Below are 14,809 nucleotides of genomic sequence, written 5' to 3' on the forward strand. Positions count from 1 at the left end.
GGGCAGACACAGAAGCAACGGCTGTCCTTTTGCAGCTTGTTTGGTCCCAAGAATTTCTTTCATTTTTTCAAAATCGCAAAGGTGCAGCATACTGGCTTTTGTAACTATGAGGCTTAAACTTGTGGATGGTGAGAATGGGCCTTTTCTGTGGTAGTTCCTTGTTTGTAGAATGCTTTCCCCCAGGGAGGCTCGCCTGGTGCCTTCGCTTTAGGTGCCAGGTGAAAACATTCCTGTTCTCCCAGGCCTTGGACTGATTCAGTGGCATAGCGTGGGGGGTGCAGGGGAGGCAGGCCACACCGGGCGCAACATCTGGGGGTTAGGGTTAGGGGGCGCAAATCCACGGGTTAGGGGGTACAAATTACTTGCCTTGCCCGGGTGCTGACAACCCACGCTACGCCACTGGACTGATTAAACAATCTGTGGGGCCGGGGGCATAGTTTTGTTTGTTATGCATTTTTGTTTGTTATGTATTTTTGTGCTTTTATACTGTAAACCACCCCAGTGTTCCTCAGATGAAGGGCAGTATCTAAATTTAACAAACAAGCAAACAAATGGTGTTTAAATGAGTAGCAGAAAGGTACAGCATTCTTCAATCTTCCTTCTTTCCAGTGGTCCTTCTCTAGTTTGACCACTTGAGTGACTCACTCCCATCTTGGCTTTTTGGTTCATTATTCCCCCCCCCCCCTTTCTGCTTTCAGTACCTCGTCACGTGGCACACGATAGATGCAGACGCCCCTGAGCTGAGCCACATCCTTTGCTGGACGCCGACAGACCCTCCAACGGGCCTTTCTTATTTTTCCAGCATGTATCCTCCTCATCCTTTGACAGCTCAGTATGGAGTTAAAGTCCTTCGTTCTTTCCCTCCGGTAAGAAACCCAGCCCTTTTTTTTACAGGTCGCTCTTAGAACTCATTTGTGCAAAATGAGGGATTTTGGTTTGTTGTCTTTGTGGGATGTAAACACAGGAGCAGTCAATGACAACATTCCTAGAGTGTACATGTTAGAACATGGGGAGGGATGTCTGTCCAGCAAGCAGGTAAACTTCCTGGGGACGGACTTCCTCCGCATGTGACCAGAGGTGGGTGTGGCCTCACCTGTGCAGGTAATGACAAAAGCACAGGGCAGGCAGCCATCTCTCTCTCTCTGCCATTTTCCTTTGATGAGGAAGCATCTAAAGATGCTCTCTTGGCTCTCAGCCAAGAGAGGAGGAAAGGACTATCTTGCTACAAGATAGATCCTAAATGTATGTAACCTTTTTAAGCCTGTCTGCCTTCTGGGATCATATTGTGAACAGAACGTGAGTGAACTCTTTTATACTTTTATAAAGACTGTGTTGTGTCTTGTATTTTAAGAGGGAACAAAGGGAAAATTACCAGAGTAATTATTATAGAGGTTCTAGCGAACCTGTGCAAGCGTTACCGTTGCGAACTTAAAGGGGAATGTCTATAAACTCTGCTGATATTTTGGGAAATTGTTAGCACAAGTTGGATAAGGATATAATTAGTCAATATATCCTCTCCTGCGCCCCAGAACATTCCCACAGTCTTTGTGTGCTAGAGGGGAGGAGCAGGACTGCCCTGATCTATTAGCGTTACTGTGATGCACAAACTGGAACAATATTTTCGTTTGAAATCTTATGTGGTGGCCCTTGACAGCATCAGGTTGGGGAAAATTAGTACCACATCTCTGTTTGTTTCAAAGGGAGCATTTCTTTAAGGTGGGGGCCAATGGGTAGTTGTCAGTAATATTCCAAGCACTGTTGTGAGAGTAAGGGAGCAATCTGTTTCTGAAGCCAGGATTAGGTTAAATGCGTTTGCTCTTTCAAGAGAAATTTATTTTCCTTCCCTAACTTGAGAAGAAGCAAATCCTAACTGCTTTTCTCTTTCTTCTTTTCTCTCTTTCCCTATTCACACCTCCCAGGATGCCATTTTATTTTACATTCCACAGATCGTGCAGGCACTTCGATACGATAAGGTAAGGCTGCACAAGTACTGAACAAGCCAGGAATCTTTGTTTTAAGGAATGCATCGGCCACCTTTCAGGACAAAAGCCCCCTCCCAAGGCAGCTTGCAAACCCTGGTTCCAGCAACATAAAAGTACAGAAAAACAATCCAATTCCAAATTTAAAAACAGCAGTCTCAAAACCCACCATGCAACACTTCAACAGAAGTCAGAATGAAACAAATATTTCTAAGGCTTGTTTAAAAAGTGGATAGGAGCACAGGTATCCCTTCTGGAAGAGAGTTCCAGAGATGTAGAAGGAATTGTTTAATGCGTATCCTGTTTAATGCTGAAACAGACTTCTAAGCAATTTAGAAGCACAGTGGTACCTTGGCTCCCAAACGGCTTAGTTGTCGAACAAATCAGCTCCTGAACGCCGCAAACCCGGAAGTAAGTGTTCCGGTTTGCGAATGTTTTTCGGAAGCTGAACGTTGAAAGTGGCTTACACAGCTTCCGATTGAGTGCAGGAAGCTCCTTCAGCCAATTGGAAGCCGCGCCTTGGTTTTTGAACAGTTTCGGGCGTCGGACGGACTCCCAGAACGGATTAAGTTCGAGAACTAAGATACCACTCAATTGCACAAGCGTTAGAATAAAAATAGCCGTAATTTAAAATGTGCGACAAAGCAATCCTCATTAAAACACAGTAAGCGTAGTCATAGAATCCTAGACCAACAGCATCTGGAAGGATCTGGGTTGCGGGAGGCCAGAATAAGGTCTTAACAGGCGGATGGATTCATGTGTGAGTGGGTTGTCTGTTATTGTTGGCATCTGTCTGTCTCGGGAGACGGTGGAGGAGTGTTCCTTTGGGAGCGAAGTCAAACTGTTAGAAGCAACAGTTTCCATTAGGCCCCGTTCATATTTCAGTCCCAAAATGCTACCTCTTGGGGGAAATCCTCTGGGTAACGGGACTCCTCGCTTTTTCTCAGATGGGCTACGTGAGGGAGTACATCTTGTGGGCAGCCGCCAAATCCCAGCTGCTGGCTCACCAGTTCATTTGGAATATGAAAACAAACATCTTCTTGGATGAAGAGGGGCATCAGAAAGACCGTAAGTGCTTTATACCTTGGGCCGTTTCCCGATATCAGGGGTGGGAGCCCTTTGACCTCCACGTGATGATGGGACCACAACTCCCATCATTCCATCATCATCCACCAAGCTGATGGGAGCTGGGGTCCAAGCATATACATAGAGCCACAGCTCCCTTATCTCTGCTTTCCAAGTTCCTCGGGTTATGAAGCTTGTGGTGGCACCATTTTAAGCCCTCCGCCAAAGTTCCCATTACCCAAATGTCATTTTTCAAAAAAAACCCCACCACCTTGCTGATGAGCGTATGAGTCCACCCAGTCTGGCTGAGGGCATTTGTGGCTATCAAGTAGTCTTCAGCGCAGAAGTTGAGGACATGCATTTCTACTCACGGCCCCACCCTGCCCAATTAAATAGGATTTTGGTGTGCTGAACTTTCGCCCGGCTCGTTCCCAATGTTTTTACTCCTCGGAAAGCACATTTATTGTGAAGCGGTTTTGGAGAACGTAGCTCTTAGTGTCTCGTGTTCCTTTCTTTACTTGACTCTTCACGCAGCTGACATCGGGGAACTGCTGGAGCAGCTGGTTGAGGAAATAACGGGCTCATTATCTGGGCCAGCAAAGGAGTTTTATCAACGTGAATTTGATTTCTTCAATAAAATCACCAACGTTTCAGCCATCATCAAGTAAGTAATAGACGCTCAGAAGATTGTGCAGACAATTAGTGGTCATGATTGCTCTGCCTGGGGCCTGAATCTCCTCCACCCCCTCAACCTTGGGGGGGCGGTCTCCCCAAAAGATATGCCCCCCCAAACAGCTTGGCCCCCATGAGTTGGTACCTCTGATTTTGGATAAAAATTTAATGGGTTTTTTATGTTGCTGTAACCCCACTTCCCCGGTATGTATCTTATGAGAGGGAGGTGTATAATTTATTTATACAAATAAGTTAATTAAAATAATTTTTCTCTCTGCTTAAAATATTACTGGTAAAAACCTGCTTATGGCTATATAATGTGTTTTTGTTTGAATGTGTGAATATTATAACGTATTTAGGTTTATGTTTCTAAATACGTTGCAAATTGCTTTTAAGACCTCTCTGTCACAAGCTACTAACAAGTCTCATCAATAATAATAATCATAATCATAATAGCAATAAAACTGCTAGCATATTTGCAGAGCTATGCAGGGTCTGGTTTGTTTCAAATTGGATGGGGGGGGGCTGTGTGTTGATATTCCTGCTTTTCCTGCATTGCTTGGGGTCCCTTCCACATTCTGTGATCACTGTCATGCTGGGTTATAAACTTTATTCTGCTGAAGACTTTGCATTTGTAGTAATGTATGAAAAACGGAAATTGGCATAATCGAAATACAACTACGAGCTAGTTATACAAGATTGCATTGTCAGGTCTGTAATCTGTATAGTAAATAGATATATCTATATTTGCATTTAAGATTTGCCTGCCCAGTATGTTTAAACTTGAGCCATTGGTTCTCTTTGCATGATGTTTTTGTGGTTTAGCCGTTTGACCAAGAGCTCTTTTATCTTAATTCCCCAAACGGTGACATGGCCAAGAATAACCTTTTAACTTGATTGCATGACGGAAAGTCTCCTGAACCTTGAGAGCCGACTCTTTTGAAGCACAAAAATACCTGCTGTTTACTTCTGGCTCTGGGTGGAAACCCCAGACACTTTTATTGAGCATCCGCTCTCATTGGGCAATGACATAAATAAATAATAATAATTGTCCAGTAGCACCTTAGAGACCAAGTAAGTTTGTTCTGGGTATAAGCTTTCGTGTGCATGCACACTTCTTCAGATGACAATAACAGTAACTTCTTCAGGTACAGTGGTGCCTCGCAAGACGAAAATAATTCGTTCCACGAGTCTTTTCATCTTGCGATGTTTTTTGTCTTGCGAAGCACGGTCCGTCGCAACTGCGCCTCTTCAAGCGGCTTTAAGAAAAAAGCGCAAGACGTTTTCGTCTTGCAAAGCAAGCCCATAGGGAAATTCGTCTAGCGAAGCAACGCAAAACCGAAAAACCCTTTCGTCTAGCGAGTTTTTCGTCTTGCGAGGCATTCGTCTTGCGGGGCACCACTGTATCTGAAGAAGTGTGCATGCACACAAAAGCTTATACCCAGAACAAACTTACTTGGTCTCTAAGGTGCTACTGGACAATTTTTAAAATTTATTTTGACTGCGTCAGATCAACATAACTACCTACCTGAATCTGGGCAATGACATGTTTTGCAAAAGTAAAACTCTTTCTGTAGACCCAAACTTATCTTCAGGTGACAAAATTATTGGTCCAGTTTAAGTCTGTTTGGTGTGTGGTAAAACTGCATCACCACCCTCATTGTTGTCTGAATTCCTGGGTCTGAAAAGTGGCTTCCAGCCAGTGGCCAGTAGCCTCAAGACGGAAGTCCTTGTGCTGTCTCCTGGAGCCAAGCTATAGGCTTTTTATACCTCTGAGCTTGGATACAGCAGACAAAACACACTCACAGGATCAGCCGGTTCCAGCCCTCACCTTTTCTGCTATCAGACTCTCCAAGTGCTTGTGTGGCAGATTTCCTCATTCAGGTTCAAACACAATCTTCTTCTTCTTCTTCTTCTTCTTCTTCTTCTTCTTCTTCTTCTTCTTCTTCTTCTCCCCCCTCCGTAGGCCTTACCCTAAAGGTGACGAAAGGAAAAAGGCTTGTTTGAGTGCTTTGTCCGAGGTGAAAGTGCAGCCCGGTAAGGAAATGAACAATTATTATAAAATTTCTTTTCTTTTGGCATCGACGCACAGGAACCATTTTGTTTTTATTGATCTTGTGTGAGCTGCCCATGGAGCTTTTTCAGCCGAAATAAATAAACCATAGCTGAAATACGCACACACACCCCTCCCACATTACTCCATCTTTATCCCACATGCCAGTCAACCAAGCAGCATTTCGCAATGCTTGCTAGCTGTTAGTGAGAAAGAGTAGCTAACCATTTTTCCAAGTAATTATACCACTGGCAAACAAATTGCCGTGTGTGTGTGTGTGTGTGTCCATGGGAATTAAATTTCCTTCTGCGGAAGAGCTTGGCTTTCTTCCAAAGGCTGCAGGCTGTGATCTGAATGTGATAGCCACATTGTTTCAGACACTAATTCCTGGACCAATGTGCAAAGCGATAAGAGGAATGACTGGTTGAGTTCATTATCGCACCAACATGGCGGCGTCAAGTTGATTTACCGGGGAATTCTCTTTCTCTTGGACAGGTTGTTATCTGCCCAGCAACCCCGAAGCAATTGTCTTGGACATCGACTACAAGTCAGGAACTCCGATGCAAAGGTATGGTAGCCTTGTTTTCTTCCTCTGCTCAGTTTGCCTCCAGTAATAAAGACTTGGGATTCCCTTCCCCTTCTAAACCCAGGGGTGGGGGGTGTCTGTGGATTACAGCTTCCATCATCCCTTGCAGCCAACATGGCCAATGGTCAAGGGGCTGCAGTCCAACCACAGCTGGCCCATTTCCATTCTGTATTATTATTCACTTTTCCTACTCTTAATGTCCTTCCAGCGCTGCCAAAGCACCTTACTTGGCCAAGTTTAAGGTGAAGCGGTGCGGAGTCAGCGAACTCGAAAAAGAAGGTCAGTACAGTAGCTTCCCAGTACATATGATGCTTGTCCCTATTTGCATTAGAGTTTCCTGCAGTGATTTCCCCCCGTTCCCTGTATTTTAGCTGAAATATAACAATCCTTGGCTTCCCCTTGAAGAGGAATATAATTGACATGGATGTATTCCATGTGCTTTTCATATTGAGTCCCTGTGAGTTATAAGGAAGTGATTGTTATAGTCAGTAAGATCAACCTTTTCCATGAAGCCTTTGGCACAGTCCCCTAGACCCTATGACCTCACTGTGTGTCTAAAGGTAAAGGTACCCCTGACCGTTAGGTCCAGTCGCGGACGACTCTGGGGTTGCACGCTCATCTCACTCTTTAGGCTGAGGGAGCAGGCGTTTGTTCACAGACAGTTTTTCCGGGTCATGTGGCCAGCATGACTAAGCCGCTTCTGGCGAACCAGAGCAGTGCATGGAAACGACGTTTACCTTCCTGCCGAAGTGGTACCTATTTACCTACTTGCACTTTGACGTGCTTTTGAACTGCTAGGTGTGCAGGAGCTGGGACTGAGCAGCGGGAGCTCACCCCGTCCTGGGGATTCAAACTGCTGACCTTCCAGTCGGCAAGCCCTAGGCTCAGTGGTTTAGACCACAGCGCCACCTGCAGAGGAAATAATTGTATATCCATTCCCTTGAGCCTCCTCATTTCTGTTGTGTGAAACTTTCTACGTATTCCTTTATTCTACTCATTTGGTTCCTGTCTGACCTTCTGATCCAGAAAGATCCCCAAGGTGGCTTGCTGGGATTGCTTTTACCTCCTGTGGAACATGGCATAGCTCCTCAGTTGCCTCTCCTCTCTTTCAATGGTGGCTGGTGCCCATTGCGGCTGGTTGGGTGAAAGACAGGGGAGGCCGACAGTAGGTGGCGCCAGAGCCAATGACCAGCAGAGCCAGCTCAAGTTAGCTTTGTCTTCCAATCCTCCTCCTTCTGGCTGGCTAGCTATTTATCTATAGTACATTCAGTATACAAAATACAATAAAAAAACAGCAACAGAACCATTCCACTAGGAAACTCAGAAACAAATGATTATTATTTTTTAAGGGAAGGAGAAATAATATTTTAAAGATCATATCCAAAAATATCATCCTACGCATTAGGTAGGAAAAACCAGATGCACAAATAAGGGTGGGGGGCGCCTGGCTTACTAGCAGTACATGTGAAAAGGATTTAGGGGTCTTGGTGGAACACAAGCTTAACATGAGGCAACAGCGTGATGCAGCAGCAGCAAAGAAAAAAAAAGATAATACTATTCTAGGCTGCATCAACAGAAATATAGTGTCCAGTTCGAGGGAAGTCATAGTACCACTCTATTCTGCCTTGGTCAGACCAAACTTGGAATACTGTGTCCAATTCTGGGCACCACAATTTAAGAAGGATGTTGACGAGCTGGAATGTGTGCAGAGGAGGGCAACCAAGATGACCAGGAGTCTGGGGACTAAGCTTTATGAGGAGTGCTTGAAGGAGCAGGGTATGTTTAGGCTTGAAAAGAGGAGACTGAGGAGGTATGCTAGCCATCTTCAAATATATTAAGGTCTGTCACATGGAGGAGGGAGCATGCTTGATTTCTTCTGCTCTGGAGGGTAGGACTCAAACCAGTGGCTTCAAGTTGCAAGAAAGGAGATTCTGACTAAACACTTGGGGGGGAAATTCTATTTTTTAAAAAAAGATATTTATTGAAGTTTTACAAATTATATCAAACAAAACAATACACACAAACACAAACAAAAAAAAGAACAAGTATAATTTCAGAACCTTATTTTCTTAAAGCTTACTTCACCGACCTCCTCATACCTCCCCTTTCTGCATTCCCATTTTAAATATTTAGTTCAGCAAATCCTCACCCTTAATTTTATCTAATTGTCAACCTTTCATTTCTTTTAACTTAATCTTTACAGCTGTACTCCATTTGATTTCTAAAGCCGCATCATTCTAGCACACATTGATTTTGCAATGTTTCTTAAGATAGTTCTTAAATTTCTTCCAATCTTCTTCCGCCGTCTCTTTTCCCTGGTCTCGGAAAAATTCTAAGAGCTGTTCAGCAGTGGAACAGACTCCCGCGAGAGGTTGTGGTCTCTCCTTCCTTGGAGGTTTTTAAACAGAGGCTGGATGGCTATCTGTCATGGATGCTTTAAGCTGAGATTCCTGCATTGCAGGGGTTGGACTAGATGACCCCTGGGGTCCCTTCTAACTATGATTCTACGATTAAAGCTACAGTACTTGCCATTATTCTTGGAGGCCGGGTTCCTTTCAGGAGAGTCTCTTTAGTATTACTGCTAAAGGGGAAGTGTTTTTTGTTATTTAGTTGTCTCCTTCTCTTGGCAAGCTTGCATGGAGTGCCAGCATTTCTTCTCCCCATTGAAACTGCATTTGGTTTTACTTGGATTTCACCCTCTTTCCAGGTCTGCGCTGTCGTTCGGACTCCATAGACGAAAGCGGAGAAGATGGGGTGGAGAGCAAGAAGATTTGCTGGCAGGCAGCCATCTTCAAAGTGGGCGATGACTGCAGACAGGTAAGGAGGCCGCAAGCCCTTTCTCAGCAACAACCAGTTGAACTGTGGCAGTAATAAGCGCACATCCTTTTTTTTTTTTTTGGCTTTCTTCCGAGAGTGGGTGGCGCTGTGGGTTAAACCACAGAGCCTAGGACTTGCCGATCAGAAGGTCGGCGGTTCAAATCCCTGCGACGGGGTGAGCTCCCGTTGCTCTATCCCAGCTCCTGCCAACCTAGCAGTTCGAAAGCACACCAAAGTGCAAGTAGATAAATAGGTACCACTCCGGCGGGAAGGTAAACGGCGTTTCCGTGCGCTGCTCTGGTTCGCCAGAAGCGACTTAGTCATGCTGGCCACATGACCCGGAAACTGTATGCCGGCTCCCTCGGCCAATAAAGCGAGATGAGCACCGTAACCCCAGAGTTGGCCACAACTGGACCTAATGGTCAGGGGTCCCTTTACCGTTACTACTTCTTTTCTCTCTTTTTTTGCTTTCTTCCGAGAGCGGAAAAAAACCACATACCTGCTGCCCCATTGCGTATATAGGCTGTTACTCTGAGTAACTCTTACTCAGTTGGATAACAACTTCAGAATTTATTGCAAGCAGCGATATCTGAGCTATTTATTTATTTTTATCGGTAAGATTTTTCTCCCTATCTTTTTCAAAAAGAGTTTTCAAGGTGGCTCACTGTGCAGTAATCAGTGGTGATCAGGTGAGACATGAAGGGGCCAGGGCTGCAGCATACAGGAAGGAAGCACAAGGGCTGCTGTGGTAGAGCTGGGAACGCCCCCTGTCTGAAAGCCCCCACCCATGGCAGCCAGCCAATATAGACCAAAGTGGTCCCAACGCATGGCCTGAGGGCCATGTGCGGCCCTCGAAGCCCTTTTCGGCAACTGTTGACAACATTTGACACCTGCAGCCCTTGTGCTTCCTTCCCAGAGCTGGGCAAGGAGGTGCTGGGACTTCAGTCTGGCAGGTCCCACCTCCTTCCCAAAGCTCTCTCAGCTTTGGGAAGGAGGTGGGTGGGCTCTAGGATCCTGCCAGAGCCTCATGCCTCCTTTGCCAGATCCCGGTGCCTCGCTTAGGTGGCTATGGGAAGGTGGCGCAAGGGCTGGGTGTGTCACATTTTGACCTCACTCCCCACCCCCACCCCCAGTGTGACAAGACCATGTGTAGCCCGCGGGTTCCATGTCAAAGTGCTCATGTGGCCCAGCTGCTATGAAAACTTGGGCTGCCCTGATATAGACACTGCTTAGCTAGATGGACCAGTTGTTTGGCTGTGTATGAGGCAGCTTCCTATGCTTAATAGGAGCCTTCTGCAAGTGAGCCAACTTAAAGCCTGCAGCAAAGAAAGATGGCGAAAAAGCCCAGGGAGCCATCCTCTCTCGTGGCATAAGCAAGGCATGTTCTAGCTCTAAGGCTATGCTTTGAAGCACACTGTTGAGATTAAGTGGACGTGCTCCAGCCATTGGGCTTACAAAATTCCCTGCCTCCTTTGGCCAAATCCGTTTCAAATCCACTTGCTTGCCTCTGTTTGCCTCTGCTGAATCTGATTTAGTTTCCTCCTAACATGTCTTCCATGTGTTGCTAAACAGGACATGCTGGCGTTGCAAATCATTGACCTCTTCAAGAACATCTTTCAGCTGGTGGGTCTAGACCTGTATGTGTTTCCGTACAGAGTAGTGGCCACAGCCCCAGGGGTGAGTATTTACTTACTGACTCTTCAAATGGAAAGACAGGATTTAGTGCCCCTGGGAAGGGGCAACTCGCCACTCCTTTTCGAAATCCCATGTATCTCTAACGATGTGAGTGTTTTTCTCTGACAAACCTCCTTTTCCTCTTGCGGCCTCCAAGCGGTCCTCTATAGGGGGCTGCACAACCATAACTCCCATCAGTGCCAGCAAGCATGGATGATGGGAGTTGTAGTTTGGCGTCAGCCGGAGGGCCAAGGGTTCTGCCTGCCTATTCTAAAATGTGTCCCTGACCTTTTATTGTATTGTATTTCTATACGATGTGCAGCACCTAGCACATACCGGCAACGTTATTTTTAAAAAATGAGCCTTGCTGTAACGGCAAGGTCCATGAGTTGTGGTCATTAATCTTTCTGCTTTCTTCTCCTAGTGTGGCGTCATCGAATGCATTCCTGATTGTACATCCCGTGACCAGCTGGGCAGGCAGACAGACTTTGGGATGTACGACTACTTTACAAGGCAGTACGGAGATGAATCAACCTTGGCTTTCCAAAAGGTATTCTGCCCGATGCTGAGTCAGACTTGGTTGTGGTAGTGATTTAACAACACCCCTCCTCCACCCCCAGCCTGCAATAAGACCTGTACCAGCAGCTTGTACTCTCAGGAGGTTTAGGAAGAGATTTGCTCTCCCTCACATTTGCATTTTGCTGCTATCAGCCTCCTCTAGAGTAAGGATATGGGAACTGGCTGTATGTATTCTACCCTTCCGCTCTGAACTATATTCAAGCCAGGCTCTTTGGAGTACAGCAAGACTAGTACCAGAAACTTTATTTAACTTTCGTTTTTGCTTTATATTTATGTACCTAGGGCTAGATTTGGTGAGGGTTTTTTCCCATAAGAATGAATTTATTCTGTATTTGCTAAATTGTTGGTTTTTGTCACTTTGAATTTACTGGCATGTTCTGTGTTTGATATGTTTGCATTTCCAGTATCCTCTGTTTTTACGTTTTGGATGTTTGCCATAAGCTACTTTTGGCACAGCTCGTTGTGGGAAAGTGGCATATAAGTAAAACCAAGCAACCAGCCCATATAATAACGGCCTGGGATGCAGTTCAGCAGCACCCCAAGGGCCACACATGTTGTAGCCTTATTGGAGTTCACTGATTGGGTCTGCGTTGCTCTGGGACAGGAGGAAGGAAGTCAAAATGACACCGAGTTGGTTCAAAGAAAGAGTTTATTCTGCTCTCCAGATAGCAGAAGGCACTTGCGTGATTAGTCCACAGCAAGTCCAAAGAAATGACAGGTTTCATGCAGTATTTATATCCTCCAGGCACCCTCTCCCTCCTTCCAACCACGTCAGCCTATGTATGAAGGTTGACATCACATATGTTCCTGCTCTGGTACTCTCAACCATAAAAGGGATTTCCTTCCTGCACTCCTGACCATAAAAGGATATTCCTGTTCCTACTCCTATCTTGGAGCAAAAGGTCACTACTTCCGAGAACATGCTCTGGCGTTAGTCCCAGACTTGGGTCTCCCTGTCATTTGTGGTCAGAACATAAGATATGTCTGTGTCTGTTCTACTGGTAAAGTCAAGGCCAGTCTTGCCGTCAAACTGATAAGGGAGAGAGCTGTGTTCTTGTTTTGCATTTGCTCAACGGCTAAAGTTTATGCATTTTAGCTAAGGAGAAATGGGGATTTTGGTGCAGTTTAAAAATGCCTGCGCAGTCAGTTTTGGGTTTGGGAAACCCATTCCTTCAATGTGTCATTTTTTAGAGGTTAAAAATTAAAGCACTCCGCCCCCAAATTCTGCAAAAGTCAACTTAATCATCCCTGTAAAATTGTTTGCTGCAAGACTCTGGCAAAATTATTGGTTTCAGAGATACTGGCTTCGACCCCACTCTTCCTATTATCTCTGTAGTATCTCAGTGATGATCTGAAATTTCTATTTCTTTTTCTTTGCTTAATCTTAACACTACCGACACTTGATTCATCCTTGCAGGCTCGTTACAACTTCATCCGCAGCATGGCTGCCTACAGCCTCCTGTTGTTCCTGTTGCAGATTAAAGACAGGCACAATGGCAACATCATGCTGGACAAACATGGACACATCATTCATATTGGTTAGTTCATGCCTTGGTTTTGTTCTGTTTGTTTGTTTGTTTTTGACATTGAGAATTGTATTCTTTTCTGCACAATACGAATGCATGTAAATACGTTCTTACGCAAGGACATATCCAGTTAGAGAAAGAGCAGTAAGTAACGTTGAAATATACTGAAATTAAACACCAAAGCAAGTTATTTATATTCTACGCAATGTTGTTTCAAAGCATTATAAACTGTTACCAACCTCAGGTAAGTTTTCACTGTTTAAATCTAATAAAATTGTTTAGTTTAGCTATTGTTGTAAATTCCCCACATTCTCCCCAAATTCCCAAACATCCCCACCCATTCTCTTATAGTTGGAATATCAGAAAACCTCATGGTGTGCTGGTTAGGACTCTAGGGCTGAGGAGACCTGGGTTCAAATTGTCTCTTGGCTGCGAAACTCAGAAGGGGGCCTTGAGCTAGTCGCCATCTCTCATCCTAACCCGCTCCGCGGAGTTGTTGTGAGGATCGAAAGGGAGGGAAAAACACTCTATGCTGTCTGGAGCTCCTTCAAGGAAGGGATATAAATGTAATCAATAAATAAAACCAATTGGTAGAAGAGGCGCTCATCTGTTTATGAATGCCCTCTGGCTTCTAATGTGTGATGTGAAATTTCATTGGTCCTTGTCTAAGGATGCTTAGGCCACACTTTCAGAGGCAAAGAGTTCTCTCCCAGCAGAGACTTAGGGCGCCTATATCCTCAAGACAAAACTGACGAGTGCAGGTGATGTTTAACCCTTTCCCTGCCAGCTATTTTCCCGCTGAAAATCATGCCCCCTGATGAGGCTCAGGGCGTGTGTTGTAAACGCACACCCCAAACTTCAGAGGGGGGAGGAGCAGCACTTGGGGAGGCTGAGATTTTGAGTGGTAAAGTATCTTGTGCGTAAAGGGTAATAATAATAATAATAATAAATTTTATTTATACCCCGCCCTCCCCAACCAAGACTGGGCTCAGGGCGGCTAACAACCAACAATAAAAACAAGTTGATTAAAATACAACTTAAAAAACAAGACTAAAATACAACATTAAAACATTAAGATGCAGCCTCTTCACAGGAGGAGAAAGGAAAAAAGAAAGAGGGGGAGGGAATCAAATTGACTCTAAGCCAAAGGCCAGGCGGAACAACTCTGTCTTACAGGCCCTGCAGAAAGAAATCAGATCCCGCAGGGCCCTGGTCTCATGAGGCAGAGCGTTCCACCAAGTTGGGGCCAGTGCTGAAAAGGCCCTGGCTCTGGTTGAGGCTGTGGTAAAGGGTTCTTTTTCTCCCTGCCCTTCCTTTCCCAGTCATAGATAGCCTCCGGTGGCTGCACTGCCGATTGGACCCACAGGCATTTAGTACTTTTGAATGAGGGAGCAGAATGGGCCTGTTTGATCCTTCTTGTATTTTGTTTGCTTCTCCCCCCTCCACCCCTTCCCTGGCACAGACTTTGGTTTCATGTTTGAGAGTTCTCCCGGCGGAAACCTGGGTTGGGAGCCAGACATCAAGCTGACCGACGAGATGGTTATGATAATGGGAGGGAAGATGGAGGCCACGCCTTTCAAGTGGTTCATGGAGATGTGCGTCAGGGGGTACCTGGCAGTCAGGTGAGGAGGCTTGCACTCTGGAGTCAATCTCGAGCCCTAATAATAACTTATTATTTGTACCCCGCCCATCTGGCTGGGTTTCCCCAGCCACTCTGGGCGGCTTCCAACAAAGATTAAAAATACATCAAAATGACCAAATTACACCGAAGGCCAGCTCATCTTTCCTGCAACTGCCTTGTGGCGGGATGGGGGAGGTTGGCATCACAGCTGCCCATCCTAGAGGAGCGGGAGCTGCC

At 45.5% G+C, this 14,809-nt stretch overlaps 1 protein-coding gene across 1 annotated transcript in view; it reads left to right on the forward strand.

The window, feature by feature from the left end:
* The window catches only part of PI4KA (phosphatidylinositol 4-kinase alpha), a 107,042-nt gene that overhangs the window by 86,818 nt on the left and 5,415 nt on the right, over window positions 1-14,809 (forward strand). Inside the window, exons 41-52 of the mRNA XM_082202973.1 lie at window positions 699-866; window positions 1,920-1,973; window positions 2,927-3,047; window positions 3,579-3,708; window positions 5,683-5,753; window positions 6,265-6,337; window positions 6,564-6,634; window positions 9,063-9,172; window positions 10,745-10,849; window positions 11,271-11,396; window positions 12,843-12,963; window positions 14,414-14,573. Coding sequence (XP_082059099.1) covers window positions 699-866; window positions 1,920-1,973; window positions 2,927-3,047; window positions 3,579-3,708; window positions 5,683-5,753; window positions 6,265-6,337; window positions 6,564-6,634; window positions 9,063-9,172; window positions 10,745-10,849; window positions 11,271-11,396; window positions 12,843-12,963; window positions 14,414-14,573 — 1,310 coding nt within the window. The remainder of the gene's footprint in view (window positions 1-698; window positions 867-1,919; window positions 1,974-2,926; window positions 3,048-3,578; window positions 3,709-5,682; window positions 5,754-6,264; window positions 6,338-6,563; window positions 6,635-9,062; window positions 9,173-10,744; window positions 10,850-11,270; window positions 11,397-12,842; window positions 12,964-14,413; window positions 14,574-14,809) is intronic.

This window comes from Podarcis vaucheri (genome assembly GCF_965113315.1).
Source record: "Podarcis vaucheri genome assembly, chromosome: 16".
Lineage (NCBI taxonomy): Eukaryota > Metazoa > Chordata > Lepidosauria > Squamata > Lacertidae > Podarcis > Podarcis vaucheri.